General features: G+C 39.7%; 1 protein-coding gene across 1 annotated transcript in view; it reads right to left on the reverse strand.

Annotated features, from left to right (window-relative positions):
* Nucleotides 1–22,901, reverse strand: part of RPGRIP1 (RPGR interacting protein 1) — a 53,001-nt gene extending 30,100 nt beyond the window's left edge. The window contains exons 1-11 of the mRNA XM_047796616.1: nucleotides 22,664–22,901; nucleotides 20,462–20,622; nucleotides 19,856–19,999; nucleotides 19,229–19,379; nucleotides 16,423–16,875; nucleotides 16,109–16,260; nucleotides 15,330–15,672; nucleotides 13,853–14,079; nucleotides 13,407–13,610; nucleotides 12,775–12,913; nucleotides 996–1,093 (exon numbers count right to left, since the gene is read on the reverse strand). Coding sequence (XP_047652572.1) covers nucleotides 996–1,093; nucleotides 12,775–12,913; nucleotides 13,407–13,610; nucleotides 13,853–14,079; nucleotides 15,330–15,672; nucleotides 16,109–16,260; nucleotides 16,423–16,875; nucleotides 19,229–19,379; nucleotides 19,856–19,999; nucleotides 20,462–20,622; nucleotides 22,664–22,901 — 2,310 coding nt within the window. The remainder of the gene's footprint in view (nucleotides 1–995; nucleotides 1,094–12,774; nucleotides 12,914–13,406; nucleotides 13,611–13,852; nucleotides 14,080–15,329; nucleotides 15,673–16,108; nucleotides 16,261–16,422; nucleotides 16,876–19,228; nucleotides 19,380–19,855; nucleotides 20,000–20,461; nucleotides 20,623–22,663) is intronic.
* Between the last annotated feature and the right edge of the window lie 4,307 nt (nucleotides 22,902–27,208).

Here is a 27,208-nt window from a genome sequence, read left to right on the forward strand (position 1 = left end):
ACCTTATGCTTTTCTTTATTGTTTCTAATGAAATTCATAATCCTCAATTAGATTTTAATCTTTCATTCAGTCACTAATGCAACAAATATTTACTGAGTGCCTGCAAATGTACCAGGGAGCATTCTATCAGCTTGAAAGAGTGATTGGTTTCTATGTCATTTATAACCTCACAAGAGTCCAATATGATGACTGTGAATATACCTGTGGATATTTATTCAAATATGTGTGTGTGTGTGTGTGTGTGTTCTCCATTAATTCTGAAAGAGATGTGAAGTCAAAATGTTTAATAAACAACTGTCATTACAGGTTTTAATGGTTGGGCAAAAACCTTTAGAAACTGAATTATCTCTCTCAACCCTCCTGCAAAGAATCCTGTCCTATCTTCCAGCCTCCAACTCCCAAAGTAAACCTGCTCTTTTTAGGTAGATTTAAAAAGGGGCATCTCTTGGAGTTCCTATCATGGCACAGCAGAAACAAATCTGACTAGGAACCACGAGGTTGCAGATTTGATCCCTGGCCTCACTCAGTGGGTTAAGGATCTGGCATTGCCGTGAACTGTGGTGTAGGTCACAGACGCGGCTCGGATCCAGCGTTGCTGTGGCATAGGTCGGCAGCTGTAGCTCCGATTTGACTCCTAGCCTGGGAACCTCCATATGCCATGTGTGCTGCCCTAAAAAGCAAAAAAAAAAAAAAAAAAAGGCATCTCTTAGGCTGGGATGAATCATTGTGTACAATGAAGGAGGCAGACAAAGGATCCAAGTAGGGGGAGAAGTATTGCAGTCAGTCCTTATTTATACCAAATCATGAAAATTACACTTTCATCTGGCTATATCAATGCACTTCCATTCACTGGCAAAGAGAAATTTAACTAAATAACTTGAACTTCCTGTTTGGTTCATTAAAACTGGATTTGAACTTCATACGCATAGCCATTAAGCACAGCATCATTACTTACAATCTCTGTGCACCCTCAATGATTACCCCAGTGTACTTACTGCCTTAGGACATTTCTGAGACACAGGTGTTACTATCTCATCACTGTCTGTAGTTTGTGCTTCACTGACTTCAGAAGCTTGTTCACGGGATTCTTTATCTGCCAGAGAAGAGACCAGAGTTACAGAACTGTTTCAGAGCATCCCATCTAATGCAGGAAAGACCAGTACCTACACGCTCAATCCACTGTCTGGTCACTAGTTCTAAGTACCTATATTTTGGCTGAATTTACCAAGAATCAAATCCTCTTTTTCAAAGATTCAGTTATTCAGAAGCTTGCCAAACACACAGGGATCACTTTTGAAGAGAGAGAAAGAAAAAGAGAGAAACAGGAGTTAAGTTATATGTGTTGTAAATGTCTTTTCCACTCTGCAGCTGGCCTGCTTAATCTCTTGCTGAACAGAAATTCTTACTTTTAAGATAATCAATATTTTTTGTTATGATTAGTACATTTTGTTTCTTTTACTTAAGGGCTGCACCTGTGGCATATGGAAGTTCCCAGGCTAGGGGTCAAATTGAAGCTGTAGCTGCCAGCCTGCACCACAGCCATATGGGATCTGAGCCACATCAGTGACCTACACCACAGCTCATGGCAATGCTGGGTCCTTAACCCACTGAGTGAGGCCAGGGATCAAACCCACATCCTTATGGATACTAGTAGGGTCATAACCCACTGAACCACAACAGGAACTCCCTGCATTTTGTTTCTTATTTAAGAACAATTTCCTTACTCTGAATGATGAAGAATAATGCTGCTATGAGTATTTGGGTTCAAGTCTTTGGGTAGACAAATGTTTTCATTTCTCTTGGGTAGATACTTAAGACTAAATTGCTGGGTTGTCAACACTATGTTTAACTTTTTAAGAAACAGTCAAATATTTTTCAAAGTGGTTATACTGTTTTACACTCCCACTAGTAATGTATAAAACTACAGAAACACCAGATCTGAGCTGTGTCTGCAACCTACACCACAGCTCATGGCAATGCCAAATCCTTAACCCACCGAGAGAAGCCAGGGATCGAACCTTCCTCCTCATGGACACCAGTCAGATTCGTTTCCACTGAGCCAAGATGGGAACTCCCAAATCTGTTGACCCCTCTAAATTGAGTCATCCTATTATTGAGTTGTAAGAGTTCTTTATAGATTATAGATGCAAGTCCTTTATCAATAATGCAATTTGTAGATATTCTCTCCTAGTTTGTAGCTTATCTTTTCATTTTCTTAATGGTTTCCTTTCAAGAGCATATATGTTTTATTTTGCCCAAGTCTAAATTATCAATTTTTTATTTTATGGATCATTCTTATGTCATATATATGAAATATTTGTCTAATCTAAGGTCAAATATTTTATCCAAAGTTTTCTTTTAGAAACAAATAGTTTTGGTTTTGATTCTAATATTTAGATTTATGGTCTATTTTGGTTAATTTTTATACATGCTGTGAGGTAAGGCTCTCAGTTCACTTTTTTCTCCTGTTTGTAGATATGACTGTCCCATAACCATTAATTGGAAAGATTAGATTTTCTCATTAAATGGTTTTGGAAATTTTGTGGAAAATGCATTGGGAGTTCCCATCTTGGCTCAGTAGTAATGAACCTGACTAGTATCCATGAAGATTCAGGTTTGATCCCTGGCCTCAATCAGTGGGTTAAAGATCTGGCATTGACAGGTCAACCACAAATAAAAACCAAACATTACATTCACAAAAGCTAAAAAGAAAAGTACTCAAGCATAAAAAAAGTGGAAATCATCCAACCAAAAAAATAAAGGAAAAAGGAGAAACAAAGCATCAACTGGAAAACAAGGTTTAAAATGGCAATACATACATTTTTATCAATAATTACCTTAAATGTCAGTGGACTGAATGCTCCAATCAAAAGACACGGGGTGGCAGATTGGATAAAAAACCAAAAACCTACGATCTACTGTCTACAAGAGACTCACCTTAGGCCAAAGGTCACATAGAGATTGAAAGTGAGGGGATGGGAAAAGATATTTCATGCCAGTGGATAAGAAAGGAAAGCTGGAGTTGCAATACTCATATAAGACAAAAGAGACATTAAAACGAAGGCCATAAAGAAAGACAAAGAAGGACAGTATTTAATGGTAAAAGGACCATTCAAGAAGAGGATATTATAATCATCAATATAAACTCCCCTAATATAGAAGCACCCAAATACATACAACAAACACTATCAGACATAAAAGGAGAAATTGATGGGAATACAATCATAGTAGGAGACTTTCACACCCCACTCACATCAACGGACAGATCCTCTAAACAGAAAATCAATACGACAACAGAGATCCTAAAGGACACAACAGAAAAGTTAGACTTAATTGACATTTTCAAGACATTAAATCCAAAAAAATCAGAATATACATTCTTCACAAGTGTACATGGAACATTCTCAAGGATTGATCACATACAAGAGCACAAAATTAACCTCAACAAATTCAAGAGTGTTAGGCATTATTTCAAGTATATTCTCTGACCACAATGGCATGAAACTAGAAATCAAACACAGGAAAAGAAACGAAAAAAAACTGACTATATGGATACTAAACAACGTACTACTAAAAAACCATTGGGTCAATGAGGAAATCAAAAGGGAAATTTAAAAATACCTCAAAACAAATGATGATGAAAATACAACCATTCAAAATCTATGGGATGCTGCAAAAGTAGTTCTTAAATGGAAGTTCATAGTAATTCAGGCCTTCCTCAAAAAAGTAGAAAAATCTCAAATCAACAACTTAACCTATCACCTAAAAGAATTAGAGAAAGAAGAACAAACAAAATCTAAAGTCAGTAGAAGGAAGGATATCATAAAGATCAGAGAAGAAATCAATAAAATAGAGATTCAAAAAACAATAGAAAAAAAATCAATAAAACCAAGAGCTGGTTCTTTGAAAGGCGAAACAAAATTGACAAACCTAAATCAACAATAATAAATTTTTTAAATGCTAAAAAAAAAAAAAAATTGACAAACCTCTGGCCAGACTCACCAAGAAGAAGAGAGAAAAACCGAAATAAACAAAATAAGAAATGAAAAAAAGAGAAATCACAATGAATACTGCAGAAATACAAAAAAATAAAAATAATACTATTGAACAATTATATGCCAACAAATTTGACAACCTAGAAGAAATGGACAACTTTCTAGAGATATACAGCCTGCCAAAACTGAATCAAGATGAAATAGATCAAATGAACAGACCAATCACTAGAAGTGAAATTGAATAAAATACTCCCTACAAACAAAAGTCCAGGACCAAATGGCTTTACAGGCAGATTTTACCAAACTTACAAAGAAAAACTTATACCCATCCTTCTTGAACTTTTCCAAAAGGAACACTCCCAAAGACATTCTATGAAGCAACATCACCCTAATACCAAAAGATACTGCAGAATAAGGCCAATATCTTTGATGAATATGGACACAAAAATCCTCAAAATTTTAGCTAACTGAATCCAACAACATATAAAAAAAGATCATACATAATGATCAAGTGGGATTCATCCCCAGTTCACAAGAATGGTTCAACATACACAAATCAATCAATGTCATATACCACATTAACAAAATAAAAGTAAGAAACCACATGATAATCTCAATAGATGCTGAAAAAGCATTTGACAAAATCCAAGATCCATTCATGATAAAAACTCTTACCAGGAGTTCCCGTCGTGGCTCAGCAGAAATGAATCTGACTAGTATCCATGAGGATGCAGGTTTGATCTATGGCCTTGCTCAGTGTGTTAAGGATCTGGAGTTGCTGTGAGTTGTGCTTTAGGCTAGCAACTACAGCTCAGATTCAACCCCTAGCCTGGGAACTTTTCATGCCATCAGTGCAGCCCTAAAAAGCAACAAACAAACAAACAAAAAACCTCTTACCAAGGTGGGTATAGAGGGAACATACCTTAACATAATAAAAGCCATTTATGACAAACCCACAGCAAATATAATACTCAATGGAGAAAAGCTGAAAGCCTCCCCACTAAAATCTGGAACAAGACAAGTATGCCCACTCTCACTATTTTTTTTCTTTTTTTCTTCTTTTTTTTTTTGTCTTTTTGCCATTTCTTGGGCCGCTCCTGCGGCATGCGGAGATTCCCAGGCTAGGGGTTGAATCGGAGCTGTAGATGCCAGCCTACACCAGAGCCACAGCAGCGCAGGATCCGAGCTGCGTCTGTGACCTACACCACAGCTCAATGCTGGATCATTAACCCACTGAGCAAGGCCAGGGATCAAACCCGCAACCTCATGGTTCCTAGTCGGACTTGTTAACCACTGCGCCACGACGGGAACTCCCACTCTCACTACTTTTATTTAACATAGTATAGGAAGTCCTAGCCACAGCTAGGACAAACAAAAGAAATAAAAGGTATCCAAATTTGAAGAGAAGGGATAAAATTGTCACTTTATGCAGATGATATGATACTACATATAGGAAACTCTATGGACGCCACACAAAACTACTTGAACTGATCAACAAATTCAGCAAAGCAGCAGAATACAATATTAACATTCAGAAATTGGTTGCATTTTTGTATATTAACAATGAAATATTAGAAAAGGAATATAAAAATAAAATGCCTTTCAAAATTTCACTCAAAAAAATTAAATACCTAGGAATAATCCTGACCAAGGAGGACTATATGACATTAATCAAGGAAATAAAAGAGGATTCAAAGAAATGGAAAGATATTCCATGCTCCTGGGTTAGAAAAATTAATGTTGTAAAAATGGCCATACTACCAAAAGCAATCTACAGATTCAGTGCAACCCCTATCAAATTATCTAGTTTTTCACAGAACTAGAACAAACCACCCAAAATTTTATATGGAACCATAAAAGTCCCAGAATTGCCAAAGCAATCCTGAGGAACAAAAACCAAGCAGGAGGCATAACTCTCCCAGACTTCAGGCAATATTACAAAGCCACAGCAATCAAGACAGTGTGGTACTGGTACAAAAACAGTACCAATGAAACAGAATAGAGAACCTAGAAATAAACCCAGATACCTATGGTCAATTAATCTTTGACAAAGGAGGCAAGAATATATAGTGGGAAATATATAGTCTCTTCAGCAAGTGCTGGGAAAATTGAACAGCTGCATGTAAATCAATGAAGTTAGAACACTCCTTCACACCCTACATAAAAATATACTCAAAAAATATACTCAAAATGACTTAAAGACTAAACATAAGACATGATACCATAAAACTCCCAGAAAAGATCATAGGCAAAACATTCTGTGACATAAATCGTACCAATGTTTTCTTAGGTCAGTCTCCCAAAGCAATAGAAATAAAAGCAAAAATAAACAAATGGCATCTAGTCAAACTCGCAAGCTTTTGCACAGCAAAGGAAACCATAAACAGAACAAACAGGCAACCTATAGAATAGGAGAAAATATTTACAAACGATGCAGCTGACAAGGGCTTAATTTCCAAAATATACAAACAGCTCATACAACTCAACCACAAAAAAACAAACATCCAACTGAAAAATGGGCAGAAGACCTAAAGAGACATTTCTCCAAAGAAGACAGACAATGGCCAACAGGCACATGAAAAGAAGCTCAACATTGCTAATTATTAGAAAAATGCAAATCAAAACCACAATGAGATACCACCTCACACCGGTCAGAATAACCATCGTTAAAGTCTACAAATAACAAATGCTGGAGAGAGAATGGGAAGAAAGGGAACCTTTCTACACTATTTGTGGGAATGTAAATTGGTATAACCACATGGAGAACAGAATGTCGACTCTTTAAAAACTAAAAATAAAACTACCGTATGTGCAGTTCCCATCGTGGTACAGTGGAAACTAATCTGACTAGGAACCATGAGGTTTCGGGTTTGATCCCTGGCCTTGCTTGGAGGGTTAAGGATCCGGCGTTGCCATGAGCTGTGGTGTAGATCGTAGATGTGGCACAGATCCTGCATTGATGTGGCTGTGCTGTAGGCCAGCAGCTGTAGCTCCAACTGGACCCCTAGCCTGGGAACCTCCATATGCCGCAGGTGCAGCCCTAAAAAGACCAAAAACAAAACAAAACAAACAACCCCCCCCAAAAAAAAAACCTACTCTATGATCCAGTAATCCCACTCCTGGGCATATATCTGGAGAAAAACATAATTCAAAAAGATATGCTCTTCAATGTTCATTAAAGCACTATTTACAGTAGCCAAAACATGGAAGCAACCTAAATGTCCATCACAGAGGAATGAATAAAGGAGACGTTGTACATATATACAATGGAATATTACTCAGCCATAAAAAGAATGAAATAATACCATTTGCGGCAACATGGATGGATCTAGAGATTATCATACTAAGTGAAGTAAGACAGAAAAAGATAAAAAAATAAAAATCATTATATAAAATAAAATAATAAATATTGAAAAAAGAGAAAGATAAATATCATATGGTATCACTTATATGTGGAACCTAAAAAAACAATGCAGATGGATTATTTACAAAATGGAAACAGACTCACAGACATAGAAAACAAAGTTATGGTAACCAAAGGTGAAAGGCAATAGAGGAGGGATAAATTAGGAGTATGAGATTAACAGAAACAAACTACTATACATGAAATACACAACAAACAAGAATTTACTGTATAACACAAGCAAGGATTTATTGTATATTTAATATCTTATTATAACCTATGGTGGAAAATTATCTAAAAAAATATATGCAACCAAATCACTTTTCTATACACCTGAAACACAATGCTGTAAATAACTATACTTCAGTTAAAAAACCACAATGAGATATCACCTCACAGCTATCAGAATGGCTAGCATCAAAAAGAACACAAATAACAAATATTGGTGAGGATATGGAGAAAAAAGAAACTTGCATATTGTTGGTGGGAATGTAAACTGGTGTAGCTACTGTGGAAAGCAATATAGAATTTTCTCAAAGAACTAAGAATAGAACTATCACGTGACCCAATTCCACTCCTGTGTATATATCTGGAAAAAAAAAAAAAACAGCTCAAATCACTAATTCAAGATACATGCATCCTAATATTCACAGCAGTATAATTTACAGTTGACAAGATATGGAAGCAATCAGAGTGTTCATTAACAGATGAATGGATAAAGAAGATGTGAGATCGCACACACAATGCATTACTACTCAGCCATTAAGAAGAATGAAATCTGGAGTTCCTGTCATGGCTCAGTGATAATGAACCCAACTAGTATCCATGAAGATGCAGGTTCAATTCCTGGCCCCACTCAGTGGGTTAAGGATCCCGCATTGCCATGAGCTGTGGTGTAGGTCACAGACATGGTTAGGATTACATGTTGCTGTGGCTGTAGTGTAGACTGGCAGCTGCAGCTCAGATTCGACCCCTAGCTTGGGAACTTCCATATGCTGTAGGTACCATATGCCTAAAAAGCAAAAAAAAAAAAAAAAAAAAAAAGAAAGAAAAGAAAAGAAAGAGATTTTGCTATTTGTAACAGCATAGATGTTGTTGGAGGTTATTATACTAAGGGAACTGTCAGACAAATATAGTATGGTATCACATATGTGTGTGGAATCTAAAAAATAAACTAGTGAACAAAAAAGTAACAAACGCAGATATAAAGAACAAACTAGTGGTTACCAGTGAGGAAAGGAAAGGGAGGGAGGCTAAGGTAGGGGTAGGGACTAAGAAGTACAAACTACTATGTATAAAATAAATAAGCTACAAGGGTATACTGTACAACCCAGGGAATATAGCCAATATTTTATAACTATAAATGGAGTATAACATTTCCAAATTGTGAATCACTACATAGCACACTCGTAATTTCTATAATATAGTACATAACTATGCTTCCATTAAGAAAAAAAGAAACCACTGTGTAACCTGAGGGGATGCACCATCACTGCTTTCAGTTGTCCAAACTTCTTGTCTACCTCAGCAGCAACCAGAACGTGCTCCCAGGCCAGAAATTCCTTGGGGGTATAGTGAAGTAAAGATTCTGTGTGAAGCCTTGAAATTTCAAAACTGTCCCTGATGGACATTCAGATTAGATAGATGAATCTGATGCTCAAATCCAGAAGTCGCCAAAAGAAACTGAAGAAAGCAACCCACAACTGACTGAGAGTGACAGTTAAGATCCCAGAGGAAACAGACCTTTTCATGTCTTTGTTTTCTGAATGAAGATATGAATTAGATATATTGCCTTAAATATTGCCTCTGCCCTCCCGCTTTCTCTTCTCCTACATTTAAATGAATGTAGATTAGACCACCTCATTTTATCCTTCATGTCTTTTTTTCTGAAGAGTCATTCATTCTACAACAAAGTAATAGGTCTTCAAGGTTTTAGTGATTTTTTTTTTTTTTTTTGCACTTTAGGGCCACACCTGTGGCATATGGATGTTCCCAGGGTAGGGGTCCAATCAGAGCTACAGCTGCCAGCTCACGCCACAGCAACACCAGATCCGAGCTGCATCTGCGACCTACACCACAGCTCATGGCAACACTGGATCCCTAACCCACTGAGTGAAGCCAGGGATTGAACCTGAAACCTCATGTTTCCTAGTCGGATTCATTTCCACTGCGCCACAACAGGAACTCCTTAGTGAACTTCTTATGAGTTCTTTCAGTGATGTCAGTTGCTGGGCCAGAAGTTATGCTAGCCTTGGTTGTGCTTCTGTTTTACATAAAACATGTACAAGTCACTTAACCTTGTTATGGATGAAATGTCTGTTCGAGTAATTTTTTTTTTTTTTTTTTTTTTTTTTTACTGTACCAGCAGCATATGGAAGTTTCCAGGCCAGGGACTGAATCCAAGCCACAGCTGGGAAACATGCTGGATATTTAACCCACTGCACTACAGTGGGAACTCAGTATCTCAAGTATTTTATTTTATTTTTTTGTCTCCTTTTTTTTGGTCTTTTCAGGGCTGAATCTGTGGCATATGGAGGTTCCCAGGCTAGGGGTCCAATCAGAGCTACAGCTGCCAGCCTACACCACAGCCACAGCAACACCAGATCTGAGCCACATCTGAGACCTACCCCACAGCTCATGGCAACACCAGATCCTTACCCCACTGAGCAAGGCCAGAGATCAAACCCGCATCTTCCTGGATACTATTCGGGTTTGCTAACCGCTGAGCCATGAGGGGAACTCCAGTATCTCACAGAAATAAAGATGAAAGCATTCACAAAAGAAAAAAAAAAAACAAAACAAATTTATTCTCTCACCAAGTCTAGAGGCTAGACATCCATAATCAAGTCTGTGCTCACTCCAGAAGACTATCTGTCTTTTCCTTTTTCCCTTTATCTTTTCCAGCTTCTGGTGGCTCCAGGCACTCCTCCTGCCATATCACTCCAATCTCTGACTCTGTGGTCATACTGCTTCCTTCTCTTCTGCCTCTGTATCTCTGTGTGTCTCTAATAAGTACACTTTCATTGGGTTAGAATCTACTTTGATAACCCAAGATAATCTCATCTCAAAATTTGTAATTACACCTGCAAAGACTTTTTTCCTTTCTTTTTTGTTTTTGTTTTGTTTTGTCTTTTAGGGCTACACCCATGGCATATGGAAGTTCCCAGGCTAGGGGTGGAATCACAGCCACAGCAATACCAGATCTGAGCCATGTCTGCCACCTACACCACAGCTCACAGCAACCCTAGATCTTTTAACCCACTGATTGAGGCCAGGGATTGAACCTGAGTCTTCATGGATACTAGTTGAGTTCATTAATGCTGAGCCATGACTTGAACTCCCTGAAATGTATTTAGCAAACATTTTCTGACTCAGGCCAAAAAACCTACATAAATGGATGCAAAAACTATTAGATGAAATCTGATGAAGAATAAGATATTTATATAGACTCAAAACATCTTCTCATAGATTACTTTATGATGGAAAAATGTGAGAGATGTTTTCTTAGCCAAGTGATCAAAGTTAACATTACCAATAACTGCACAAACTAGCATCAGGTACCTCCTAACGTTATCCGTGAGAAGGACACAATATCACTTCTGTGTTCCTATTAAAAATACCATAACCTGAATCAAACAATGAAGAAACTTCAGACAAATACAAATTGAGGCACACTCTGCAAAACAGCTCATCTACTCTTCAAAATGTCAACATCATGAAAGACAAAGAAGAGGAACTGTTCCAGATGAAAGGAATGTATGACTGAATGCAATGTATGATCCTAGATTAAATGAAGTGGGGGGAAAGCCTGATATAATGACTATTATTGAGATAATTGACATATTCTGAAAAATGGACTGGATGTTGGGTGATAATGTATCCATGTTAAATTTGCAAACTTGATAATTGTACTGTGGTTAATAATATCCTTTTCCTAATTGAAATATACAGGAATAAGGGAGCATGATATTTGAAAATTATTCTCAAGGAATAGTCACAAAAAAAATAAAGCAAAATGTGGAAAAATGTTAAAAGTTGATGAATTTATATGAAGGGTTTATGTGAATTTTTTGTCTTATTCATGCAGCTCTTATATAATAAGTTTGAAATTATTTTGGAAATTATTTTAAAACAGTATGTCTTTAAAAACTTATAATATCAATTTTCACAGCCCCAGTTTCTTGCTAATAGTTTTAAAGTTCGGCTTTTACCTTCATGAAGGTAGTAAACACAGCTGTTGTGCAGGTTGTGTTTCATAACTTCAATGTCTGGAGTCTGGTGGGCTTCAGGTCAGCTCTTGTCCCTGTAGCCTGAAAGTGCCCAAAGCCCAGTTCTGCCTCTCAAAGGATAAGAGACTCAGAACAGTGCTGCCATCAGAGGGCCAGACCACACTGTGAAATTCTGCTCTGGGCAGACACTTTTCTATGCTGGGCAGAAACCAGACTCACATCGTATCCCATTTCTCCACCCCCAAATTCCACCAAAAACATGGTTCTATCTCTGCACTGCTTCTTTCAGACCAGAAGTATCCTAGGGCTGAAGTAATTCCAGCTCACTTCTCTGAGCTCCAGTCATTGCCCCCCTATTTAGACCAGGTGATTCCTCCCTGCCTTATTGGCCCTTTAATGCTTTTAAGAAACATCAGGATTTTAAAGAAACATATTAATGTTAGCTTTTCAACTGTCATCAATGGGAGAGTTGGTCTGAATTACCTAATTTGCTGTTATTATAACCTGAAATCAATTGTGTCTACTTTTCATTGTAACAAAAAGCCTTGCCTTATTTTAAAAAGAAATTTGGGGGAGTTCCCATCGTGGCTCAGCAGAATCTAATCAGACTAGTGTTCATGAGGATGCAAGTTCGATCCCTGGCCTAGCTCAGTGGGTTAAGGATCTGGAGTTGCTGTGAGCTGTGGTGTAGGTCACAGACACGGCTCTGATCCCAGGTTGCTGTGGCTGTGACTGGCTGCTGTGGCTCTGATTCGACACCTAGCCTGGAAACTTCCATGTGCCCTGGGTGCGGCCCTAAAAAAAAAAAAAAGAAAAGAAAGAAATTTGGATTAACTTCACAAATGACCCAACCACCTCCTCCTCTTATTTCTTTATAATTATAATGCACAAGACCCTAGGTGAATTAATATTTTATACTTGCTAGCTAAACTGACTAGCTAGCTAGATTAAATACATAGCTACTTTGAGAATTACAGCTTGATTGGCCAAACCAGCACACTTGTAATGTAAAACCAAGATTTGGGTCCTCAGTATTAATTTTGCCTGAAAAGTTTAGCAATGCAAAATGAAAGAAGAAAAGTGAATAACCAGCTTGATAAAATAAATCAGTGATTACATACGAAAATCAGATTTAGCAAGACAATACCATTCACAGGATGCAGGGCTTCCTTTTGCACCCATGCTGAGTGGGATGATGTCATTTCCTCTTCTTTTTGCTGTTTTTTTAAACCATCATCTGTGGAGATCTTAAGCCCTGAGAATTTCAATTCAGTGTAGTTCACCTGCTTCAGATTCAAATATAATTATATGTAAGTATATTGTATAAATATAGTAAAATAAAATTAATATTGCATATTATTGTTTATATAATACAACATAAATTACAATAATGTAAATATATTATAAAATATTACAATATATACTTATAATCTCATATACACACGCATATATATTTTAGGCCACATAGTAACTAATCCAGTTTCCTATGAAGAAAAGGCAGTATTCAATAAATGCTTGTTCTTTATCTTGATTACAGTTGGAGTGGCCTGGTTAAGACTGTGGTACCGAAGTTGCAGAGCACATAACCTATTGAATTAAATTACACTGAAATGGACAGTCCAGAGGATTATTAAACTACTCACGGTTGTGGAAACATGTGCTAGCCACAAAAAGTCATAACTACTGTTTATCTTGTGTGCCTGCTTCTGCCTCTGAGAATAATACATTTGGGGGCACTCCAACCCATATTTTACTTCTTCAAGATTTCTAAGGCCTTACCTGTAGTGTATTTCCATTTAAGATGTTACGACTAAGATACTCCATTCTGTTCTTTCCTTGGATACCTGTTCTCTTGCCATGTTTTCTTCTTGAGTAGCCTGCAACCTGGTGCCCCCTTTCCTTTCTTTCTCCCACCTGAGGTGGTTTTCTCTTAGCTTGATACTGGCCAGCTTCAATGGGAATCTCAACAGGTATCATCTGGTCCTAATTGGAAGGATCAGAGACAGCCTTACAAGGTGATAGTTTAACAGCCTTGATATACAAAGGAAGGGATTTGTGAGCTGGCATTAAACCTCAGTTTCCTCCTGCCACATAGCTGAGAGGCCATCTCTCTCTCCTCCTCACAGTAAAACCCAGGATTCTGCTCCATCAATAGCCTCACAGCATTATGAAGGGTGCAGATTAAATTTGCAGAACATAGGACATTCACAGAAGGAATCTTTTACCCCAATTTTAATACTGTTTTCCTCAAATCTGTGGAGATCGGCTGCCCGGGGAAGAAAGGAAGCATCTTTCTCTTCATCTGAGGTCTCTAAACTGTCCTTGGTATCCTCCTCACTCTGAGTTTCTGCTTTGGGGAAGCTCTCCGGGGGAAGGTAGCAAGACTTCCAATCCAGTTGCACCTGAACAGATCCATTGGGTTTTCCCGCAGGGTCAAGGAGGTTAAAATCACCTGAGAGACAGAGATGTTAATAAGATCTGATCACATGAAATGGGCAAGTTAGCGTTTATCAGCACCTTACCTATCACCCCACCATAGTTTTACAATTAATCAACACCCATCAAATAATCGTGGTAACAGTACACTCAGAAGTAATACAAAGTATCAGTGAATATTTATATTTGCTCAGAATATTTACTTCTAATATTCACTTAGAATATTTATAGGAGAAGTTATGTATGTCCAGGTTTGGGAAAGGACAGTCAAAAGATGTACAGAGAGGTACAGCTTGCTTGTTGTCAGTCGCCCAGCCAATAAACAAGAGCACATTCTCATTACTATTCCAAATTGTTGCTACGCCTTAGGCATACCAAGAAAAACCATTATATACACCCAGGTGCTCCCTATTTCTAAAATAAAAAAGCCAAGAAAAACTTAAGCAAAATGGCTTTTTCCAAATGCCAGACTTCTGATTTGTAACATTGAATAATTTAACAGATGGCTCACATTGCCTGTCTTCAGCAAAGGATGGGTTGTGAGCAAAAGTGTCAGCCTTTCTCCCTCTCTCTCAATCTCTCTCTCTCCCTCGCACTTGAGGTATTGGGAGGGAGGCCTCACACACCTCCTGGAACATCTGGAAGCTTGTTAAATGTGGTTGGTATTGGCTGCACCCATCCACACTTCCTAATGAGAGCACAGCACTGACAGCTGCTCATCTTTCAAGGACTGTAATCAGAGTTGGCCCTTAGGTATACCTTACAACCCTGGGTATGAATGGATGGTAAGGTGGTATGGAGTTCAGCTGAGGGGAAGAAGTCCAAGAAATTTGTCATGGTGTGGCACAGAAGTCTAACTTATGTCTAATGTTTAGAAGAAATACGAGAATTACGGGGCAGTATTAAGGACACAGCTTATAATGTGATATCTAATCATGTGCTAAGAAACAACAGGCCTTAAGACAAATACTTAAGGGAGACACCACATAGAAAATGTTGGCTCAGACACAGAGGTATGGAATTCAGATTGGTGGGTATACCCACTTGGGAATCTTGCTTCTGTTGCTAAAAAGCAGAAGCCAATGCTTCCATGTGATTAGTTGGCCTCTAAGTCTTCTAACTCTGTTGCTCTTGACAACATTCGCAAATCTTTTCAGTAGTCTTTAAAAGAGACTGTTCCAAGCAAGTAATCAAAAAAAGTAGAATTAGGACAGGGAGACAATACTGGAAAGAGAGCATAAAGATTTAATAACCCTGAACTCCCACCTTTAATGGATTTGTTTTGTGCAAGAGGAAGCAAGGGCACTTGGACACAGCCGAGGTATGAGCCAGGCTCTGAGTCTTCATCATCAAAAACATACACAGACAGGGCCTCTTCCCTCAGATACTGATCCAGGTCAGAAGTCACAAGCACAGGGAACCGAGCCTGGTCCCTGAAGTAGGGATTGTTACTGGATGGGATGATGGCAGTGTCGTGGTCAGAAAAGGTAAAGAAGCGATACATGGCATACGGACTGGGTTGGGCCCCCAGCCGTTGACTCCGGAGGCCGCAGCATCGGATGATTTCCACCCGCAGTTCATTCTGATGCTTCCAAGCCTTTGATCTGGACTGAAAAGATGCCGGTCTTGGACTGAGGAAGAGGGGAAGCTGAGCAAGTCATTGCAGGTGGAGCCCAGTACCCTTGATGAGGAATAGCTATGACCTAGAGAACTGCTAAATCCTGACTGGCCACAGAAAAGCCTAATTAGTGACTTTCACCTGTCTGCAAACTAGCTCTGACAGATAACTATCTGGGGGAGATGCTGGCGCTGGGGCCTTAAAGGATGGAACAAAGAAGAGCAGGGAGAGGTAGCTAGCTCCAAGGGCATGATTTCTCTTCACACTCAAGCTTGACCAAGGGAAGAATCTGGACTAGTCATGGTGTGACAGTTTTTCTCTTTCACTCACACTCAACAAGTACTTGAGAGTGTATAAGATTGAGCTGTTCTCATGAGCTGCTGGGATGAGTCTCCTTGGAGATGCATAAGCACATCCTTTTTCTCACCTCATCCTCCTGGGCCTCCCAGGCTCCAAGCACATTAGCTGACAGGTATGCCTGGGCTTTCTTTCGCTTATTGTAAGCTTGTAGGCTGGATCTTATGGGGAAGCGCAGCCTCATCCAGTACTCTAGCACCCCGAAGACTTCTCCACCAGCTCCTGGGTAGCAGAAAGTATGAAAGGCATGGAGGATACAGATGGTGTAATGAAGATCAAGAACAAAGGCAGAGGAAGAAAATGGGAAACCTCCAGAGGAGCAACTACACACTTTGGGAAATTCCACCTTAGTCCTGGGTGCTGTAGGAGGTTGACAGCACTTACCAGTAAGTGTGGCAGAGCCATGGACTCTCTCCACAGTTTCTAGAACCTTGTCAAAGCAAATCCATCCAGCTGCAAGTGTGTGGTGCTCACTGGCTTGAGCCTGGTGTAGATCAAGCTGGGCTGAAGCCCCTTGAAGGTAGTGCAAGAAGAGGGAATCTGTCTCTACCACATACTGGGAAGTGAAGTCATAGATGGGCTGTGGCCCCACAGCTAATGGAGTACAGTGGGTTTCAAAGTCATAGAAGGAATAGGTGCAAAAAGTGGTAGGTTCAGAGTCTCCAGCCTGAGCCAGGGCGGCACATGTCAGGAAGGCCTGGTGGATGTGCAGTTCAAAAAGATTCTCACTCTTGTGTCGCAGAGAAACGTCCACTTTATCCTCATGTCCATGGGCTGGCCGTGGTTCCAGACATAATGACAACTGTCGTGTGCCATAAGCCACGTCTTTGAGCTGTTCTAGAGGGGAAAGAAAACTGCCTATCCATTAAAGGGTAGGGAGTTCTTCCTTAGGGTAAGGGAAGGTGGACAGAAAGAGAATAAAAACCATCTGAAAGTCCAAGTTGTGACTATTTTAAGAAACCATGTGATTCATAAAGAAAAGCAAGAGAATTACAACTAGGCACAGTTTCATCTACAGATGACACTGTTTTGGCTTACAGCAAGAGCCTATGATTTAATTGATAATTCCATTAGAGAAGTACTAGAAATACAAAACGCAAGTATTTCCAGAAGTTTGGAATACTGACCATGGAGAAAGTACCACATTACAGCCATGGTGTCTATTACATTACACTGGGCCCCATTAAGATATGACTTCCCTTTCCTTTTTCTAGTGGACTTAAATCCACTTTAAGTCAAAAGGATAATGGAGTAAAAAGTGTGGGAGGGCACTTACCAGAAAGAAGTTGAAAGTGTTGGCAATGGGATGTAAAGATATGTGAGACAGTCCACCAACTTGTGTACTATCTCCCATGTCCAACCAACCAGAAATTTTGATATATAGTCTGCTTCAAATTGAGGAGTATTTGAGTTGTCACAGTGTGTTGATGGTGAAGATCCTATTTTTCAAGAGTTAAAGTAGTAGAATAAAGCTATTTGGGGGAGTTCCTGTCGTGACTCAGCAGAAACGAATCTGACTAGCATTCATGAGGATGTAGGTTCAATCTCTGGCCTCGCTCAGTGGGTTAAGGACCTGGCATTGCTGTGGCTGTGGTGTAGGCTGGAGGCTACAGCTCTAATTCAACCCCTAGCCTGGGAACCTACATATGCCACAGGTGCGGCCCTAAAAAGACCAAAAGAAAAATTTTTTTGGATACATCAGAATGTCTCCCTGCCCAAAATCAATAGAGTACTGATACTGATGAATGGTTTCTTAATTGATAACTAAATAAAATATATTCAAAACTTTGCACATGACACAAGGTTAATCATCTTAGCATATAAAGAAATTCTCCAAGTCAATAAAATACTATTGAGAAAGAAGTAAAGGGCAGAAACAGGCAATTCTCCAAATAAATTATATAAAAAACTGAAAATAAATGAAAATGCCCTTTAGCCTTACCAGTAATGAAAGAACTATAAGTTAAAGCAAATGAATCTTTTTTTTTTTTTTGTCTTTTTTCCTATTTCTTTGGGATGCTCCCGCGGCATATGGAGGTTCCCAGGCTAGGGGTCTAATCGGAGCTGTAGCCACCGGTCTACGCCAGAGACACAGCAACGCAGGATCCGAGCCGCGTCTGCAACCTACACCACAGCTCACGGCAACGCCGGATCGTTCACCCACTGAGCAAGAGCTGGGATCGATCGTTCACCCACTGAGCAAGAGCTGGGATCGAACCCGCAACCTCATGGTTCCTAGTCGGATTTGTTAACCACTGCGCCATGACGGGAACTCCAGCAAATGAATCTTTAGAAGTAGGTAAGGGTATTTATCCTGCACTGTTCCAGGAGAAAGACCCTGAATCTGAAAGACATGAGAATTTCAGTCCAAAGGGACTTCCTGTTATATGGCAGGGACTTTTTAACAGACTCACCCTGGCACGTGTAAATCATGCCCCAGAATGACCCACCTCTCTTTACTCTAGTTCCATGCTCATGGTGTATCCTTCTGATTGATTCTGCTTTCCAGAAAACAGGCTGTCCTGAGCATATTCTCATAGCAGCAATGAAAAGAGCCACTATCATAAAATAATATTCTGGTATAAATATCAGTCTTTGATTAATTCGGTTAGTATGAGTCAGATCTCTCACCACTGGGTATAATAATAAAGCCAGTTTTGTCAACATGCAAGGCTCAGACCAGATCCTTGTCTACAGTGACTATACTAAACATAGAAAGTATCACATTATGAAATCTACATATGTGTCCAGCCAGCTGTCCCGTAGACACCCTCAAACTGCAACAAAAAATTCAGAGGCTTTTGGAGAAAAATCACAGCAAAGGATGCTGAGAGATGAGTGATGTAGCGCTATTATCTCATGAAAATTGCACTACAGGCCTGGCTTGAGGAAACAATCTTGAGAGAGAGAGAGCATTCCCCACTGTGAGGCCAACAATACTCTTGTTTTCCAAATAGATTCAGTATTACTGGGACTTGTTGAAATTCTCCAAAGAAATCAGAGAAAAGACACTAACAAGATGGAGAAAAAGAAGCTCTAACAACAAAAACAATAGGATAAAGAACAAGAGAGATACGTCATACAGTGAGGACATAAGAGGGGACCCTCTAGACAGGTGCAGAGAGGAGAGCACAGGGATTTAGCTCTGTGACAGATCCTAAGATGAGGTGAACAAAGTACTAAGACTTGCCGGATATTGGAAGGCCAAGGCTTCTTAAAATACCTTCCAGCTGATTGATACGCTTGTTCTTGAGATCTAGGAGTTGATTCAACCTCTCCAGCTTTTCTTCGTGATCTTTATTTTCACTATCGGCTTTTGTCATCATTGCATCCAGTTCCTCCTGAAATGAAATAATGTCTGAACTTTTCTATCTCAGTGGTCCGGAACCAAAGAGCCCAGATAAAAAGGTGGTACTTGCTGGGAAAAGGAGGCTCCACTATCTCCTTAGCAGGGCAGAATCAATCATCCACTAGAAAAAGGCTTGGGTTCCTCACAGACCCCCTCCAGGACCAGTTGTGCTATTAGTGCCATAGGGTAGTATTTTTCCTGGAACTGGCAACATTTGAACCCAGAAACTTCACACTTGCCATTTTCACTAGCTGGCCCCTTCTAGCTTCTATTGCCAAGGGGCAATAGGCACGTGTGAGTCCTCCAGTTCTTCAAAGGGCAACATTCTGTGTTTGCATAGGACAGCAAATCACCTTGAATCAGCCCTGGAAACTCGGGCTGAAGTGAACTTGGCTTCATTCCCAGTCTTTTAAGTGGTTCCCATGTGCCCGTTTACCTATCCCCTTCCTGTACCGTCTTTTCTTGCACCTGATAACACACGTTGATTTTGCGCTGCAGAATAAGCATGTCTCTGGTCTTTTCTAGTTCCAATGTGGTCTCTGCATGCGATACTTGCAACTCACTTAACATCTGGGACAGTTTCTTTTCATCTTGGTTTTTTGGTTCACAGGGCTACAGAGAGCAAAGCGTTGGTAAAAGGGAGCATTAATTTGATAGATACAGTGAGAACTTTTCTCTAAAGCAGCTGTTGGTAATAGTAAAATATCAGCAGCAAGATTTACTCCAAAATGTAAAAGAGAACCGGTGTTAGTTCACAAGTCTCCTAGCTCCTCATGGTTAACAGCAGCAGTGAGTAAGTTATACAAACTCCTGTGGCTGTTTGCTCTTCAGCAGATCATTGCAAGTCCTTATCTGAAAAAGACTCTAAATTTTATGAGCTGTACAGTGCGAGAAAAAAATCTGCGGAGCTCATGAAGCTATCTCTACTCTCAGCCTCCTCCTATCCTTCCAGATATTGTCCTCAATGAGGACAAAAGTTTATTCAGTTAGTTTTCTAATCCCTTCATCTTTTCTAGGGACATTTGCCAGCAATCCCTCTGTAGAGGGGACTTCCTTGATGAAAGATGCTCCTACCTCTATCTTAGAGGTCTCCTGGAACAGACCAGGATGCGTGGCTGGTTCAGATTGCCTATCAGGAGATTGGGAAATTGCATCTTTATTTTGGAGGTTCTCTACTTCCTGTTTATGCTTCTGAAGGAGGTTGGTGACTTCAAGCTTCAGATCCTTGTTTTGAGCTGGGGAAAAAATAACATAGAAAGTTGAAACCCTGTAGTTACCAGTAACCATGTTAAAGTTGGCCCAAGTGTGAGTTACATTTCCCCACTAAAGTTTTATTAATTTTATAAACTTGCCCTTACAGAAGCAATTCTCTCTTATTTCTACAAAGTGGTTCTAGAATTGATACTTACTCCAACAACAACAAAAACACCTGCAGAACTGTACAGAAGGGAAAACAACAACAATAACAAACAGCCACTTAACAGGCTGGGACAGCCCAAACTTTTTATAGCACCATTTAAATTAACCTCTCCCCACCTCCTCCCCAACTCCATTCTGACTTCTACGCTATTGGCTATCTAAGACAACCCACCTCCACATCCACTCTGACCTGCAGGTGGAAAGGTTGGGCATTTGGACATTTATGTGTATGTGCTTCGGAGAAGGAAGGTGATGGGTGTTTAGTGTGATCATATCGTTATCTTGCATTAGAGACAGGTTAGATTAGATTATCCTAAAGTCTTCACAAGTCTTGTACTTCATCCATTCTACAAGATCCTTAGCATGTGCTCCTAAGCTTTATCCTTTTATGGTTACTGCCTCTATTTTTCTTGATGTCACATTCTTTTATGTGAATATACTAGAATCTGATGAAATATAAGCTTAAAACTAAATATCAACATCCAGAATAGCAAAAAGAAGGGAGACAAAGGTCTATTTGATAGTATTTTAAAATCTTCAGAATAACTACTATGTCTTTTTTTTTTTTTGGCTATTTTTTGGGGCTGCTCCCGCGGCATATGGAGGTTTCCAGGACAGGGGTCGAATCGGAGCCCTGTCCTGGGCTACGCCAGCCTACACCAGAGCAATAGCAACGCGGGATCCCAGCCGCATCTGCAACCCACACAGCTCAGGGCAATGCCAGGTCCTTAACCCACTGAGCAAGGGCAGGGACCGAACCCGCAACCTCATGGTTCCTAGTCAGATTCGTTAACCACTGCGCCACGACGGGAACTCCCAGAAAAACTACTGTTATCCAAGAATTAAGACAGAGGGAAATGGTAGTGGTAACCAAGAGCGATAATTTGCTAATCATCAACTTCAAGCATTAAACGCTAAAACAAAGCAACACAATTCCCAACCACCCTAAAATGATTAATGAGAATAAAAAGCAGGAAAATTCATTTTTAATACTTTCGACAAAGAAAGCAAATGTTTAAAAATATTATAAATTAGGAGTTTCCATCGTGGTTCAGCAGTTAACAAATCTGACTAGCATCCCATTAGGATGCAGGTTCAATCCCTGACCTCGCTCAGTGGGTTAAGGATCTGGTGTTGCTGTGAGCTATGGTGCAGATTGCAGATGCGGCTCAGGTCCTGCGTTGTTGTGGCTGTGGTGATGGCTGGCAGCTGAAGCTCCGATTCGACCCCTAGCCTAGGAATTTCCATACGACGTGGGTGTGGCTCTAAAAAGCAATATACGTATATATTATATATTAGTAATAATATATTAATTAATATATATATTAAGAACTGGGGGGTTCCCGTCATGGCATAGCAGAAACAGGTCTGGCTGGGAACCATGGGGTTATGGGCTTGATCCCTGGCCTTGTTCATTGGGTTGAGGATCCGGCGTTGGTGTGGCTGTGGTATAGGCCAGCAGCTACAGCTCCGATTAGACCCCTAGCCTGAGAGCTTTCATATGCCACAGCCCTAAAAAGACAAAAAAAAGAAAAAAAGAATTGGCAGTACATTGTAAATAAACTATCATAAAAAGTTTTTTTTAAAGTAAATTCCATTGGTTTAAAAAAAAAAAAAACTGGCATTCTCCCACATGTAAAGTCATTACATAGGGAAAGGTACACGTCTGAGGTTGGTGTTATGCTTTCTTGATTGTGTATCTGATCTGATTGTCAGTGTTCTTATTCTAGTTATCCATGACCCACACAAAAACAGGATCATGTAATGGGATTGGAGAAATGCTGGCCCAAGTTCCTTTCTCCCAGTCCAGATGTACAGAATGCATCATTTGAGAGAGCTCTTCAAGGCTTGACCTACCTTTCTCTCTTGACAGCTGAAGTAAGACTTCCCTCTTCTCCTCCAGTTCAGCATCCAGCTGATGCTGCAGCTGAGAGACTTGCTGCTGTAGCTGTTCTACAAGCTCGTTGCTCCAGGGAGGTTGATTGCTGCTATCCAGCATGCTGAAAATCGGAAGCAAGTTAGGACGGAGGGGAGAGTTGTCAGATGGACACTCAAAGGTGGGTGCTATAACGTCTTTATTACACAGTTTCAGCATCTCCTGGGCCTAGTTCGTCATTCATTTCCCTACATGTTTTTTCTGCCCCTGCTTTCTCTGTAACTGTCATTTACCAACTGCCTTGGAACTTTTGGGTCCTACTGAGGAGTTGCTTAGTTATTACTTCTGTTTAGGTCTCAAATAACATCCTGAGCAAACAAACCAAGACATATTCATTACCCAAGGAACTTCTCCAGCATAGTGGCTTTCTTTAGACAGGGAACTGTGTACAAAGACATTCTCAGGTCTACTGAATTAGAAATGAGGAATGGAGTATTCTTCTTTTCCTTACTCCATTCCTCTGTCTACCTTCACCAATGGCTAGTTTAGAGAATACTGGCCTTCGAACTAGATTGTAAATTACTACACTGAGGGGAAGGAACTAAACTTTTCAATGACTGCACACCACAGTATCTAGGTGTCAGGGAAGACCCATCTTGAATGTAAAACACATGGCCAGTTCTTGATTATTTACACATGTGAAGTGACATCAATAATTAAGCAATCATTTCTGCTTATGTATTTTGCCTACTTATCATTTTAATAAATGTGATCTAAAAACAACTTGTTGGAGTTCCCATTGTGGTCCAGCGGAAACAAATCTGACTAGCATCCATGAGGATGCAGGTTGGATCCCTGACCTCACTCAGTGGGTTAAGGATCTGGCATTGCCATGAGCTTTGCTGTAGTTAGCAGATGTGGCTCGGATCTGGTGTTGCTAGGCTGGCAGCTACAGCTCCGATTGTACCCCTAGCCTGGGAATCTTCATGTGCTGTGGGTGCAGCCTTAAAAAAAATAATAAAATAAAATAATCATAATAAAAACAACTTGTTTGGAGTTCTCCTGTGGTGCAGCTAGTTAAGGATCCCACATTGTCATTACAGTGGCTTGGGTTTCTTCTGTGGTACAGGATCGGTCCCTGGCCTGGGAACTTCCACATGCTTCAAGCCATAGCCAAAATAAAATAAGACAAAAACAACTTGACTAAGCTAGTATTAAGATTTCCTGGTACTTCCTGCCCATATATTACATGATGATCCAAGAGGATAACGTTATGAATAATGAAGGGAAGAGGCCAATGGTAATGTCTGCCACAAGGAGACTTCAAAGTGGTAATCCCCACACTACCTTATTTCACTGAGTTGAAGAGCATCAGTTGTTCCCAGGATGCTCCCATACAACCTTCCCAATATACGCCCTGCTGTTCTTAACTGAGTCAGAAAGCATGTGTAATTTTTTAAAACTTGTAGGTATTTTTTATTTCAAAATTAATACATAAACATATGCTTGTTGTGAAAAATCAGAATGATATAGAAATAATAGAATAAAAGTGAAGATGCCACTTTGCCCTATTTCAATCCTTTCATCTCATTAAAAGTTTTTTTTTGGTCTTTTTGTTGTTGTTGTTGTTATTGTTGTTGTTGTTGCTATTTCTTGGGCCGCTCCCTCGGCATATGGGGGTTCCCAGGCTAGGGGTCCAATCGGAGCTGTAGCCACCGGCCTACGCCAGAGCCACAGCAACGCGGGATCCGAGCCGCGTCTGCAACCTACACCACAGCTCACGGCAACGCCGGATTGTTAACCCACTGAGCAAGGGCAGGGACCGAACCCGCAACCTTATGGTTCCTAGTCGGATTCGTTAACCACTGCTCCACGAAGGGAACTCCCCTCATTAAAAGTTTATGGATACACACCACACAATATAAATTAGGTCACAGTTAACACATACTTTTGCAATTGATTTTCTTTTAACAGTACATCTTAAGTATACCTAAGGTTTACTTTTGCTTTTAGAGCTACAGGTGTGGCATATGGAAGTTCCCAAACTCGGGGTCAAATTGGAGCTACAGTTGCCAGCCTACACCACAGTCACAGCAACACCAGATCTGAACTGCGTCTGCAAACTACACCACAGCTCTAGGCAATGCCGGATATTTAACCCACTGATGTGGGGCCAGGGATAGAACCTGCATCCTTAAAAAAACAGTTGGCTTTGTTTCCCCTGAGCCACAACAGGAACTCCAGGTCTACCTCATTTTTAACAGCTTTATAGTATTTCATTGTGAGGCTGCAACACACACTAAACTGATTTTTCTTTTCAATAGTTATTCAACTGTGTTACATATGTCCAAAAAGCCACACTAAATTGATTTAGTCAATCCCTATTAGAGGAAATTTGAGTGGTTTCCATTTTTAACTATTACTAATTAAATCAACAATGTAGTAATTAACATTGTCACCATACAGATATCTTTGCATATACACAAGAGGATATTAGTTTTGATTCCAAAAAATGGGTTATATGGCACAAAAGATATGCACATTTAACACTTTGACAGATAGTGTCAAATTCCTTCCAAAAAGACTCTGCCAATTTATATTCTCACTTAACAGAATTGAATATTGTTTCCCCTGTTTACTTATTTACTAGGTATTATTTTTAAAATTTGGAAGGCACTTTTCTATAATTGTCTTTTATGACAAACAATGCTAAGATCCGAACTTTGTACTCACTTTTCTAAGAGTTTGTCATAATTGTCATTCAGCAATTTTCGTTCCTTTTCCAAATCTTCAACTCTCTCCTGAAACTAAAATGAAAGTAGAGCATCTGAGATAAAAATTTTAAATCTATTGCCTTGCACAGGTTCTCCCTTTTCTGTTGCAGGGTGGAACTTGGGTGAGAGATTTCTGTGTTCATTTCCCATGTTTCTGAGGACCCATTCAACCAGAAAGACTGGAACCAACTGAAGGTGCGGTAGAAATTTTATTGGAATTAGGATTCTCTGAATTAAATTTTCATGGTATCTGGCTTTCTATTGATAGGGAAGGAATAGAACCTTATAAAAGAGCAAAGACTTTGGAGAACAAACATAAACATAAATCCCAGTTTTTCCCCTAGTGGTGTAACCTTGAGCAAATTACTTGACAACCTGGAACTTCATTTTTCTCATTTGAAAAAGTAAAATTATATTGTTGCTAAGATACAAGTTTAAATCTCTGAAATTGGAATGTAACCCACATTTGATAGTATTTATCAATTATTATTGTTCTTTACCTCCTTCAGTGTTATCTGCAGGATGGACACATCTTCCAGTTGGCTCTTCAAGCTCACAGCCTTCTTGCTCTCCTCCTTCAGCTCTGCCCTGAGCTCATTCACTTGGCTAAGGAGGGCATCATGGGCTGCACCCAGGATTCCCTGATTCTGGGGCAAAAGGAAAGTTGTTCTGGGAATGTTCACATCATTCAGCCGGAGGGATTCCAAGCTACCAGCAACCCTAGCTTTCCTAGCGGATGTCTCAAAGAACAGCCTTGATTAATAGCACATTGCCTTTGCACTATAAATTGACCTTTTTTCACCCTACCACTTCTCAGGAAGTAAAATTTCCTTGTCAATGAGGATTTTCCACTTTGGGAAACTGTAATTCATCACTGGAGGCTTTATTTTCCCAGGGTTCAAATTCATCCCTGGCTCTAAGTCAAGTGTCACCTTTCTTGGCTGACTTTATTTTTTCTAAGCTATGTGAATGCTTTTTATGATGAAATATTTCTCCTTTTGCACCTAGCAAAGTGATATATTAACTTTAGAAGTTAAGTGCATTTTTCTGGTGGGCACTTCCGGTGAGGAACAGCTGTGGCTGGTCATGCTGGGAACTTCGCCTTACTGACTCTTAATCACAGATATTCACCGAGCTTCTCCTGAACTCCACTCATAGGGGTGCAAATATTTAACAAAATCAGAGAAGATCTGCGACAAATTGGGTATATTTCACCACTTAGCACATGCTAGAGGACTACTCCTAGGAATTTTGGAGCAAATTCTCTGTAGCAATAGGCTGAAAAATACTATTCCAAATGTTTCTCAACTCATATCTCATATTTCAATTTTTGTGAAAATGATGCAATAAGTGTCTTCCAGATACAAGCCGCATCTTTGATCTATACTGCAGCTTGTGGTGACGCCAGATCCATAATCTACTGAGCGAGGCCAGGAATCAAACCCACATTCCCATGGACACTTTTTGGGTTCTTAACCCATCAAGCCACAATGGGAACTCCAGTATCTTCTGATGATTGTAATAGTGTCATTTGTCTTAATAAAACTACATAACAAAAACTTTAATTTAGTTGGCTAAATTCTGGTATTATATTACTTGAAGATGAAGATTTATTTGGTTTCATTCTTCTGATTACCAAGAAACAGAGATTTAAGAAGCCTTTATTAAGTTCCCATTGTGGCTCAGCTGGTTAAGAACCCAACTAGTATCCATGAGGATATGGGTACGATCCCTGGCCTTGCTCAGTGAGTT

Source organism: Phacochoerus africanus, chromosome 9, assembly GCF_016906955.1.
Source record: "Phacochoerus africanus isolate WHEZ1 chromosome 9, ROS_Pafr_v1, whole genome shotgun sequence".
In the NCBI taxonomy this organism is placed as follows: Eukaryota; Metazoa; Chordata; class Mammalia; order Artiodactyla; family Suidae; genus Phacochoerus; species Phacochoerus africanus.